We start from the raw sequence: 13,128 nt of genomic DNA on the forward strand, positions 1-13,128 counted from the left end.
GACAGAGACTGTGTTGAAAAATAGGGTTTTGTAGCCAAAAGAGTCATATACTCGAATCATGAATAAAACGAACATCCCTTCAGAAAAAAGAATTGCATAATTTATTGAACACCCGTCATATTTATTGTGCGCACTTTGCTTATAGATAGTTGAAACCACAATCCGCTCAGCACTATCCCTTCTTGATACAGTTTACAGATAATTCGCTTACTCAACTTGAACATTCCGTCTCCTTTTACATCAGCACTGTCACTCTCTGCTCCTTCTCACCGTCAGTAAGTTGTTAATATCCATCGTTTTTTCTGATCGTTGGAACAACGCGCTAATTTGACATGGAACGCAGCTGTGCCCCAGGTAACCAAGTTAGTTTTCGCTATGGCAGGGTTTCTTGTCACTTTGTCGAGTAGTATGTCTTGGGATGTGAGCTGTTACGGCCAGTAATGTACGAGGGTTGGAACTTTAGTAGTGGAAACTATTTAATTACAGCTCATACAAAACAGATACGTGTTTCAAAGTTTTACTGACCTTCAAAGTAGTCACCAGCATTGTGTATTACCCGTTGCCAGCGATGTGGAAGTCGTAGGATATAGTCATAGCAGTGCGAGTTGTGTTGACAGTTTGAGCGGCGCGGTCTATTGCCCGACGAATTTGTAGCAGTTCTGAAGCGAATGCCGTGAAGTGTTTCCTTCAGTTTAGTAATCGAGCTGAACTCACGAGGGCTTAAGTCAGGGGAGTGCAGTAGGTGGTATAGCACTTAGCAGTCCCATCAGTCAAACAAATCAGCTTGCACTGTATGTGCTTGACCATTGTCCTGCAAAATGACGGACAGGTACTGCAGAAAGTGTCATCACTCCTGTCTCTATGCTGTTCATTTTTGGAACACAACCTACGATCAGCTTAGAAACAGAAGTGATGACACTTTCTGCAGGACCCGACCATCATTTTGCAGGACAATGCTCATGCACGTACAGTGAAAGCTGTTACTGATTTGTTTGACTAATGGGGCTGCTAAGTGCTATACCACCTACTGCACTCGCCTGATTTGAGCCGTCGTAAGTTCAGCTCGATTTCTAAACTGAAGGAATCACTTCACGGCATTCGCTTCAGAACTGCTACAAATTCGTCGGGCAATAGACCGCGCCGCCCGAACTGTCAACCAACTGGCACTGCTAAGAGTATCCTACGACTTCCACATCGCTGGCAAATGGTTATACACAATGATGGTGACTGCTTTGAAGGTTAGTAAAACTTTAAAACACGTACCTATTTTGTACGAGCTGTATATAAATAGTTGCCACTGTTAAAATTCCAACTCTCGTATTTCACTGAGATGGTATTAAGTCATTGTCCCGTGGTATAAAGGCAACAGCCAGCACACCCAAATATCCTCAAACAGTGCGTAGTAGAATGCGCTGCAGACCGGCGTCACCCCCTCGCTTAGCCGGTCCGAGCAGTCAGTGTTTGTTCGCCGTCCGGTGAGGACGACAGCTCTTGACATAGACCGACCACGCTCCCCAGTTGGCCAAAACCGCACGGCCTGTCGGGAGCGCTGATGAAGTTGCGCAGCAGGTCTTCCCAGTGCGGCAGGCCGACGGCTTCTTCCGTTGTGGCAGGCCCGAACCCACGTTTCCCCGTTGACGCCACCTGCAAGAAGAGGCAAATACAATGAGGTGGCAAAAGTCATGGGATAGCGATATGCACACATACAGATGGCGATAGTATCGCGTACACGAGTGATAAAAGGGCAATTCATTCGCGGAGCTGTCATTTGTACTGCAATTAAAAAAGAAAAAAAAATGTCGAGTGGATAGCGCCTCAGGTCGGGTAGACCGTTCGCCGGGTGCAGATCTTTCGAGTTGAAGCCACTTCAGCGACCTGCGGGTCGTTGGGGATGAAAGGATAATGATTAGGACAACATAACACCCAGTCCCTGACCGGAGATATTCTCAGACCCAGCCGGGAATCGAACCCGGGCCCTGAGGATTGACATTCTGTCGCGCCGACCACTCAGATACCGGCGGCGGACTGCACTGCAGTGATTCATGTGAAAAGATTTCCGACGTGATTGTGGCCGCACGACGAGAATTAACTGACTATGAACGCGGAATGGTAGTTGAAGCTGACCGCATGGGACACTGCATTTCGAAAATCGTCAGGGAATTCAATATTCCGAGATCCACAGTGTCTACAGTGTGTCGAGAATACCACATTTCAGGCATTATCTCTCGCCACGGACAACGCGTGGCCGACGGCCTTCACTTAACGACCGAGAGCAACGGCGTTTGCGTAAAATGATTAGTGCTACACTGCATGAAACAACCGCAGAAATTAACGTGGAAAGTGCGACGAGCGTGTCCGTTAAAAAGACCGACGAAATCGGGCGTAAATGGAGTATGGCAGCAGACGACCGACGCTATTTCCTTTGCTTAACAGCACCACATCGCCTGCAGCGCCTCTCCTGAGGTCGTGACCATATGAGTTGAACCCAAATCGACTGGAACAACTTGGCCTGCTGAGATCAGTCCCGATTTCAGTTGGTAAGACCTGATGGCAGGATTCTAGTGTGAAGCTGACCCCACGAAGCCAATGGACCCAAGTTGTCAACAATGTACTGTGCAGGCTTATAGTGGCTCCATAATGGTGTGAGCTGTGTTTACATGGAATGTACTGGGTCGTCTGGTCCAGATGAACAGGCCATTGACTGGGATTAACTATGTTAGGCTTTTTGGAGTCAATTTGCAGCCGCTCATGGACTCCATGTCCGCAGCTCGTGGTCGTGCGGTAGCGTTCTCGCTTCCCGCGCCCGGGATCTCGGGTTCGATTCCCGGCGGGGTCATGGATTTTCTCTGCCTCGTGATGACTGCGTGTTGTGTGCTGTCCTTAGGTTAGTTAGGTTTAAGTAGTTCTAAGTTCTAGGGGACTGATGACCGTAGATGTTAAGTCCCATAGTGCTCAGAGCCATTTGAACCATTTTTGGACTCCATGTTCCCAAACAACGATGGAATTTTTCTGTATGACAAGGTGCCTTGTCACCGAGCCACAATTGTTCGTGATTGGTTAGAAGAACATTCTGGACGATGCGATATGAATGATTTGGTCACCCTGATCGCCATACATGAATCTCATTGGAAATTTATGGGACGTAGTCGAGAGGTTAGTTCTTGTAGAAAATCCTGCACCGGCAAGAATTTCGCACTTATGGGCAGCTATAGAGGTTGCATGGCTCAATATCTCTGCAGGGGCCTCCAACGACTTGTTGAGTCCATGCCACATCAAGCTGCTGCACTACGCCGAGCAAAAGGAGGTCCGACACGATATTAGGAGGCATCGCATGACTTTTGTCATCTCAGTCGTATTAGGAGAGCAGCATGTTGGTCGGTAGGATGGACGTCTACGGAAATATTACATGAAAACACGAATATAACCATAGCTTATTATTCGGCAAATACAAACAACAATGGTGTAAAAATAGACAAGATTTTCGATCTAAGCAACACACAAATAACTCAGTACTTATGTTCTCAAACTTTTTTTTAATTTTCACTTCCAATTATATTTACGCAGTCAAGTGGCTTTTTGAAATTATTATCTACTTATTGATTCTGCACAGCTTTGAAGAAATGGAAGACAACATCTGATCCAGTGATACTGTTGGAGATGGAGACTGAAACCAAACCTCAGCAAGACAGACATGGCTTACTTTCATTTGTACAACAGAGTGGCGAATAGACAGCTCCAGGTCTATTCTGGTGACAGACTACTTGACACTATCAGCACCCAAAATATATAGGGTTTACATTTGACAGAACACTCTCCTACAAGAATCATCTGGAAAACACGAATGCGAAGATACGAACTAGGAACAACACCCTGCATAAGCACTGCAAATCAGCCTGGGGCTTCGCTGCTGAAACTCTGTGCACTTTAGTACTTGTGCTAGTCTACTCTGCTGCGGGATATGGTGCTCCTGTATGGCTCAATAGCGCGCACATATACACAAACTCTCGACGCACAGCTGAACAACACAATGAGAATTAATAGTGGTGCACTATGATCAGTCTCCGTCGAATGGCTCTCCATATTGACCCACATTCCGCCCCCACTTCGACGAACAGCAGCTCTACTCCGCTAATTTAAACGCGTGCAAGGCAACCCGCAACTTCCTATCAATCAAGATGAGGTTATCCTTGAAGGAAAACTTCGATATACACACATCAAAAAACGTTTTGCATCACCTCGGTTCCGAGAGTTGCGGAACCTGTACAGCAAATTGGAATAGAGATCAACATAAACATCATTTCCGCTCTTTTCATTGCTCATGAAACCCACACATTGCGTGTTGTACCACCATACAGCAAGACCTTCGCAGGTGGTGGTCCAGATTGCTGTACACACTGGTACCTCCAATACCCAGTAGCACGTCCTCTTGCATTGTTGCATGGCTTTATTCCCCGTGGAACACTATCCTTAAGTTCATCAAGGCATTGTTGGTCCAGATTGTCCCACTCCTCAACGGCGATTCGGCTTAGATCCCTCAGAGTGATTGGAGGGTCACATCGTCCACAAACAGCCACTTTCAATCTATCCCAGGCATGTTTGATAGGATTCATGTCTGGAGAACATGCTGGCCACTCTACTTGAGCAATGTCGTTATCCTGAACGGAAGGCATTCACAAGATGTGCACGATGGGGCCGCGAACTGTCGTCCATGAAAACGAATCCCTCGCCAATATGCTGCCGATATGGTTGCACTATCGGTTGGAGAATGGCATTCGTGTATCGTACACCCGTACGGCGCCTTCCATGACCAGCAGCGGCGTATGTCGGCCCGACATAATGCCACCCCAAACAGCAGGGAACCCCCAACTTGCTGGGCTCGCTGGACAGTGTGTCTAAGGCGTCCAGCCTGACCGAGTTGCCTCCAAACACGTCTCCGACGATTGTCTGGTTGAAGGCTTATGCGACACTCATCGCTGAAGAGGACGTGATTCCAATCCTGAACAGTCCATTCGGCGTGTTGTTGGGCCCCTCTGTACTGGGCTGCATGGTGTCGTGGTTGCAAAGATGGACTTCGCCATGGACGTCGGGAGGGAAATTGCGCATCATGCAGCCTATTGTACAGTTTGAGTCGTAAGACGACGTCTTGTGGCTGCACGAAAAGCATTATTCAACATGGTGGCATTGCTGTCAGGGTTCCTCGGCGCCATAAGCCCTAGGAAGAGGTCATCTACTGCAGCAGTACCCCTTGGGCGGCCTGAGCGAGGCATGACATCGACAGCTCCTGTCTTTCTGTATCTCCTCCATGTCAGAACAACATCGCTTTGGCTCACTCCTAGACGCCTGGACACTTCCCTTGTTGAGAAACCTTCCTGGCACAAAGAAACAATGCGGACGCGATCGAACCGCTGTATTGATCGTCTAGGCATGGTTGAACTACAGATAGCACCAGCCATGTACCTCCTTCCTGGTGGAATGACTGGAACTGATCGGCTGTCGGACCCCCTCAGTCTAATAGGCGCTGCTCATGCAAGGTTGTTTACGTCTTTGGGCGGGTTTAGTGACATCTCTGAACAGTCAACTGGATTGTGTCTGTGATGCAATACCCACGGTCAACGTCTGTCTTCAGGAGTTCTGGGAACTGGGGTCATGCTTTTTTTTTCCGGGCGGCATTAGCCGAGCAGTCTAGCCGCTGGAGTCATGGAGTGTGCGGCTGGTCCCGGCGTAGGTTCGAGTCCTCCCTCGGGCATGGGTGTGTGTGTTTGTCCTTAGGATAATTTAGGTTAAGTAGTGTGTAAGCTTAGGGACTGATGATCTTAGCAGTTAAGTCCCATAAGATTTGACACACATTTGAACAAAAAAAAAAAATTTTATGTGTGTAGAAAACCATCCGTGAAAACAGCAATTGAAATGCACATTTCTTAATTCGACCTAGAAGGCTCATGGGAACGAGAATGGACGAAGGCGTTTCTCCACATTTCCAACACTTGTACTGAATAAGAAAGAAACCTCCTGCCTTTGACCAATCGAACACAACATGGACAATGTTTAACAGAATACGCACAAATCATGGCAGAAACATGGACTCTCTTCAGACATGATGCAAGTCTCCAATTCCAAATTGCGATTGCGGAGCAGTCAGGCAAACCGATCGTCAAATAGTACCAACAGGGCTTATCGTGGTACTATAGTGGTACTTCCGACGATTTCTTGATCGCAACGAATGATGCAGTTGATTATTTTACAATTTAGATGTTTGTTTGTAAATTACGTGTGTTATTGTTTGTATTATATTTACTGGTGTGCTTAAAAACCATACGATATATAAATAAATACAGTAAATAAATTGCGACCTATTACCTTGAAAGTTAACAATGGTCGTACAACTAACAATTCCGTGTATAGTAAAAGGTGTACATAATACAAGGCAAGTTCAGAAAGTAAGTGTACTGTTACCATAAAGGGCTGTGGGCTTTTGTTTTTTGAGTGTTGGCAACACTGAACGATAGCGGGTGGACCCCTAACCAGAGCAAGCACGGAGGGAACACGGTAATATGTAAACTCGTGTTGTAGTATCCAGTTGTGTGGAAGATGTCGGTAAGAAATCCCACCAAGTACGAGCTACATTCTGTGTTCCGTTTCCAACTCTCGAAATGAATAACATCTACAGAAATCTTCCGCGAATAAAAACGGTTTACGGTGAAGGTGTTATGAATAGAACGAGTGTTTTTAAATGGTGCATGAATTTTAGCAGAGTCTGAATAAACGTTCATGACGAACAGAGGAGTGGAAGACCTTCCATTTTGACAGATGAATTGGTCCAAAAAGTCGAGGAAACTGTTCGTGAAGACCACCAATCGACAGTGTATGAATTTTCTCTGATTATTCTGCAACTCTCTATAAATCTCTTATACGAGACACTCACAGAAACGATGGAACTCTGAGCAATATGCGTCCCAAAACAACTGGCATAGTAACACACGAAAAATCCAATCAGTAGCGTCCGTGAGTTCCTTGAGCGATCTAAATTTTAACGTGAGGATTTTTCGAGCTGTGTTGTTACTCGAGATGATGTGTGGACTGCTCGTTACACGCCTGAGACAAAAAAACAATCGTCACCGTGGCGTCACACCAATTCCTCATCTCCTAAATAATTCAAAACTACAATTTCTGTCTCAGGGAGAGACATCAGTGCAAAATGATATAGAGAGTCCTTTAAAAGAAAAGAAGGAGCATTAAAAACAAAAGGAGGGGAATGCTGACAAACGGAGTGTGCTTGTTGCACGACAAGGTCCGTCATCACACAGCCTCAGCCACCAAGGTGCTCCTGCACTCGTTTGGTTGGGATGATATGAACAAAACCCTGTATTCCCCTGACTTGGCGCCTTTTAGCTTTTCATATTTTCCCCTTCCTGAAGGCACACATAAGTGGACTTAAATTTTCAATCGACGAGCACGGGCAGAAAGATCCTCTAAAGTGCGGGAAAGAGATAGAAGGAGATTTCTTCTACCAGGGCGTGAAGAAGTTTGTGCAACGGCTCACCACATACATGGCGATTATATGAAAAAACGGTCAACAACTGTATCAACGTATCGACAATATTCTGTTTAATTTTTTTCAAATATACTTTTTCTAAAAATATAAAAATTTAGTACATTTACTTTCAGAACATGCCCCATAATCATTTCTACAGACAACAGGTAAAATGGAGACAAAGTAGAAAACTTATGGGAAGATCTGGAGAACATACTGTCGACGCTTCCCAAGAACAACACAGCAATCATGACTTAATAGTATCAGAAGTCAGACAAGGAAACGGCTTGTAATCATCATAATTCAACTGAGTGATGGCAAAATTACAAGAGAATAAAAAATAGAGTAAGGAAAAAAGTTAATAACTATGTGAACTTGGGTGGTCTACAGAAGCAACAAATCGTTTGGACTTTTCCGGCGATATCGTAATAATATGTGGAACCTCAGAGAACTAAAAGAAAAAACTTGAACTTCTGAAGTAAACACCTTAGAAGATAGCTCTAGAAATATCGTTTTAAAAGACAGAAAACATGATCAATCAAAGTAACTCACTAAGAATTTTAAAAACCAAACACGGCAACATCAAGAAAGCGGACAACTTTAAATATCTGGATGAGTATATGAACATAATAAGAGAAACAGAAGGAACTAAAATCAGAACTGAAAAAATTCAAAAGAGCGCACACGAACAACACAAAAAAATATTTTTCTAAAGAAGTTAAATTAAAGCATGATAATACAGTGTGAAACCAGAAGTCCTCTGTGGATCTGAAAGACTATTTTTCTACGGATGCAAAAGGACGTTAGAAGATTTGGAAAAGACAGAAAGAAGATTCGTGCGAAAAATATTAGGTCCAATCAAGAAAAACATGGCAACTGGGTTTTGAGACCAAATAAGAAAATTTACTCATTGTGCCCTAAAAAAACAAACGAGATCAGGAAAAGACGTGTTATACTCCATGGACATTTAGAGAGGAGGAAATATTAACATAGAAGATTGACACATCCTTCCAAAACAGGAAAACAGGTAAAGAAAATGTGAGGAGAGGCAAGACAAAAAAAGACTTATATAAATTGCAGGTTGAACAGGAGGCCTTATTCGACGGAGACAAATTCAGACTAGAAGTCAAGAAATACAAAGTTTTCAGTAAGCTAAAGCAAAAAGAAAAACAGCTGGTGTGAAATGATCACATGATAGGAAATGAGTTTATTCTAAGAAAATGAATGAGTTTTGGAGGGAGAGGAAAAAAAGTATTTGTACGTCATACTCCTATGTTGCAGTATTAGATTTTTAGGTAGTATTATTATAATATTAGGATCTTCTTGGAATTGTTTGTAAGTACCAAAGCAAAAAGATCCTAATATTACAACAATAGTACGTGATAAATCGAACAGTGCAACAAAGAAACAAAGAGGCAAAAAAACTACTTTCTAGCACTACTACTTTCTGCTACTATTACCCCCCTTAACCAATTCATCAACTAGTAATTCTACTCTTGGTACTTCATATTTCATGAGTAAAATCGGTACGCTTCTGTTTTCAGTCTTAATAACTAGCATTATTAACAGTACTTGGTTGCTGTGTTCACTTACAGTAAGAATTAAACTGTATTTCACACACCCACGGTATTGCCAGGCCAGTTTTCTACAAAACGTCATCAACGGCGTCTGCATTATAGAAGATAAAACTCCTTTTTCCTGGCCTGACTCCCGTATCTTCACAGGCTCGACTTGTTAATTGTTGTCTTTGACATTGATGGCTGGCTGTCGTTCCTGTCGCAACCCCCTCTCCCCGCCCCCCGCCCCCCTCTCCGGACGGAATTTGTGTACCCATATTATGTTATCCCATGTGAAAATGTAAGTACGTTTTCTAAACGCTTCGAATTGTGTGATTCAGATGAGACATGGCCAGAAGCGTGTTATTCACCTCGTCGGGTGCCGGAAACCTCCTAAGATCCTCAGGCGGTCATCTTTAATTTGTCGGGCGGATTCGATCCGGGTCCGGGGCGCTTCCGTGAATCACGGAAGCGGGGTGCTAACACGCGTAAGTATCCGGTCAGGTTTACTTCTTACAATATGTTGTTTACGATACAACGTTTTACGGATATGTGGTTTCCTATATTATCAAAACCTGACTTGCCTTATACGAGGGTTATTCGGAAAGTAAGGCGAAGCCTCAGTGAAAATTCGATGAAGCTTTGCATAGATGTTTCGGGCAGTGTCTCTAGCATGTCCGTCGATCGCGTCACGTTACTCTTTTCTGTTCTCAGCGAATAAAGAGCACGTAAAGACGCCTAGAAAATGGTGTCTCCCGCCGAGTATGAAAGTCTGTGAGAGATACCGCTTGATTTCAGGCAACCTCAAACAACGTAACTGTTAAGCATTTCCTTTTTTATGACGGTCCTCGGCAGCGCACTGCGGGAGCATCGAGGACGCTCCCCCAGCGTTTCCGATGGGAAGTGTTTGATCACCCTCAATACAGCCCGGATATGGCTGACTCTGATTTTGTTCTCTACTTACATGAACCGCTGGCTATGAAGAGAACATTTTGGCACAGACAAAAAGCTGCAGATCAGCGTAGAGAATTGGTAGAAAGCACAGGCGGCTGCCTTGTATGATGAAGCTATTTTATTTATTTATTATTTAACCGTATGGTGAATTTATACAATATACATTTGCTATAAGGCAAGTGATTTTATACAATATACATATGATATAAGACAAGATTAAACCTTAAAGTCCGTGTCTTTCAACCAATTAATTATGCTGGGTATGGGAGTGAACAAGTCGTCGGGAATTCCACGGCATGAGTGAAGTGGACAGCGTTGGACTAGATGTTCAATTGTCTGCTCTTCTTGATTACATTCACACAATGGTGAACTGATCCAGCCCTATTTGTACCTGAAGTAGCTTCAACAACCATGTCCAGTCCTTAACCTGTTGAGGCGGCACCAGAGGTTCCTCGGTAGGTCAAAACCTTTTGGCTTCTTTGTGGGATCAAGGTGATGGACACTTGTTCCCAATGTTTTTGTTGGCCATTCATGCTTCCAGCTTTCATTTAGATCAAAACCATCCGCGATGAGTTGTCCTGCAGTAACACTTGCTGGTCTTCTTGATAGCAATCGCTGCTATGGCGAATGACAGAATTCCTGGTGCAGTGGTAGAGAGGGTGATGCAGAGATTTTCTTGGCATCCATCATTAGAACTTGTTTCCGCCTTAAGTGAGGTGGAGGGATGTGACTCAATACAGCTAACCAGTTGCATAAAGTTGATTTGATGGAAGCAGTAATACAGCGCATTGTGTGGTTCAGTTTTGTGTCTAACTTCTTCACATGTACACTTTCCAACCAGACAGGTACACAGTACTCGGCAGCAGAATACACAAGACTATTGGAAAGCTGGTACAATGCTACGACAAATGTCGAAGTCGGAGTGGCGACTATGTAGAGAAGTAGCTGCAAGGTGTAGCTAACTGTTGCAAATAAAATACTTTTGGTTTTTTTTTTGTGGTTTTTGTTACACGACGATTGGGTCTTACTTTCCGAATAGGCCTCGTGTGTAGTCTTTTTTAGCGTATGCCAATGCGATGTTTCGTAAGAAATTTTTACGAGAAAATGCACTTGTCTGTACCAGTTGCTGTTCATGTAAATATAGAGATAATACAAACTAGAAGAAAAAATGATGGTCTTCGCACGTAAAGCAGTCCCCACTGACAGCTGCATTGTTGTTGTTGTTGTTGTGGTCTTCAGTGCTGAGACTGGTTTGATGCAGCTCTCCATGCTACTCTATCCTGTTCAAGCTTCTTCATCTCCCAGTACGTACTGCAGCCTACATCCTTCTGAATCTGCTTCGTGTATTCATCTCTTGGTCTCCCTCTACGATTTTTACCCTCCACGCTGCCCTCCAATGCTAAATTGGTGATCCCTTGATGCCTCAGAACATGTCCTACCTACCGATCCCTCCTTCTAGTCAAGTTGTGCCACAAACTCCTCTTCTCCCCAATCCTATTCAACACCTCCTCGGAACCGCGGGACTGCTACGGTCGCAGGTTCGAATCCTGCCTCGGGCATGGATGTGTGTGATGTCCTTAGGTTAATTAGGTTTAAGTAGTTCTAATTTCTAGGGGACTGATGACCACAGATGTTAAGTCCCATAGTGCTCCGAGCCATTTGAACCATTTTTGAATACCTCCTCATTAGTTATGTGATCCGCCCATCTAACCTTCAGCATTCTTCTGTAGCACCACATTTCGAACGCTGCATATTCTCATAAAAATTTCTTAGTCTGATAGCATATATATACGTGTATACATCACACAATAGTATTATTATACAGGGTGAGTCACCTAACGTTACCGCTGGATATATTTCGTAAACCACATCAAATACTGACGAACCGATTCCACAGACCGAACGTGTGGAGAGGGGCTAGTGTAATTGTTTAATACAAACCATACAAAAATGCACGGAAGTATGTTTTTTAACACAAACCTACGTTTTTTTTAAAATGGAACCACGTTAGTTTTGTTAGCACATCTGAACATATAAACAAATACCTAATCAGTGCCGTTTGTTGCATTGTAAAATGTTAATTACATCCGTAGATATCGTAACCTAAAGTTGACGCTTGAAACCTCCGACGTTCAGTTGCGTGTTGTAACAAACACGGGCCACGGTCGGCGAGCAGCATCTGCAGGGACATGTTTACGATGACGACCGTGTTTACGAGTGTGGCTGTAGTGCACTGTTGTGGTTTGGTCTAGCTGTCGCAGTGTCCGCATGTAGCGCTTGCAGCTATTGTTATTCTGCATTCGTCTCCGCACGCAGACCAACTGTAGTACACCGTGTTACCAGACGTCTGTGATAGTGTAGTGTTGTAGGTTCAAATGGGTTCAAATGGCTCTGAGCACTATGGGACTCAACTGCTGAGGTCATTAGTCCCCTAGAACTTAGAACTAATTAAACCTAACTAACCTAAGGACATCACAAACATCCATGCCCGAGGCAGGATTCGAACCTGCGACCGTAGCGGTCTTGCGGTTCCAGACTGCAGCGCCTTTAACCGCACGGCCACTTCGGCCGGCCAGTGTTGTAGGAACTGTGACCATGGTGTATTCGAACTCTGAAAAGGCGGAGATGATACTCATCTATGGCGGGTATCGACGAAATGCAGCTGAAGCCTGCAGGGTGTATGCAGAACGGTACCCGGACAGAGAGCATCCAACGTGCCGCACATTGCAAAACATCTACCGCCAACTGTATGCAACAGGTATGGTCGTAGCACGCAAACGGGTCCGTAACAGGCCCGTCACAGAAGAAACGGATGCAGTTGGTGTGTTAGCTGCTGTTGGCATGAACCCACACATGAGTACACGGGACATTGCGAGAGCCGGTGGACTGAGTCAAAGTAGTGTCATGCGCATACTGCACCGTCACCGCTTTCACCCGTTTCATGTGTCGCTACATCAGCAATTACATGGTGATGACTTTAATCATCGAGTGCAATACTGTCAATGGGCATTAACAGAGAATGCGTTGCAGTTCTACCTGTTTACCGATGAAGCGGGTTTCACAAACCACGGGGCAGTGAATCTACGG

The 13,128-nt window shown here is 44.5% G+C and overlaps 1 protein-coding gene across 2 annotated transcripts in view; it reads right to left on the minus strand.

Moving 5' to 3' along the window:
- Positions 1 to 1,182: 1,182 nt before the first annotated feature.
- LOC124794681 overlaps positions 1,183 to 13,128 on the minus strand; it is a 73,804-nt gene continuing 61,858 nt past the window's right edge. For both annotated transcript variants that reach the window (XM_047258238.1, XM_047258229.1), the window contains exon 2: positions 1,183 to 1,644. In XM_047258238.1, the coding sequence (XP_047114194.1) occupies positions 1,438 to 1,644 (207 nt within the window). In that variant the 3' untranslated portion in view covers positions 1,183 to 1,437. The remainder of the gene's footprint in view (positions 1,645 to 13,128) is intronic.

The sequence above is a fragment of the Schistocerca piceifrons genome, chromosome 1, assembly GCF_021461385.2.
Source record: "Schistocerca piceifrons isolate TAMUIC-IGC-003096 chromosome 1, iqSchPice1.1, whole genome shotgun sequence".
Taxonomy (NCBI): Eukaryota; Metazoa; Arthropoda; class Insecta; order Orthoptera; family Acrididae; genus Schistocerca; species Schistocerca piceifrons.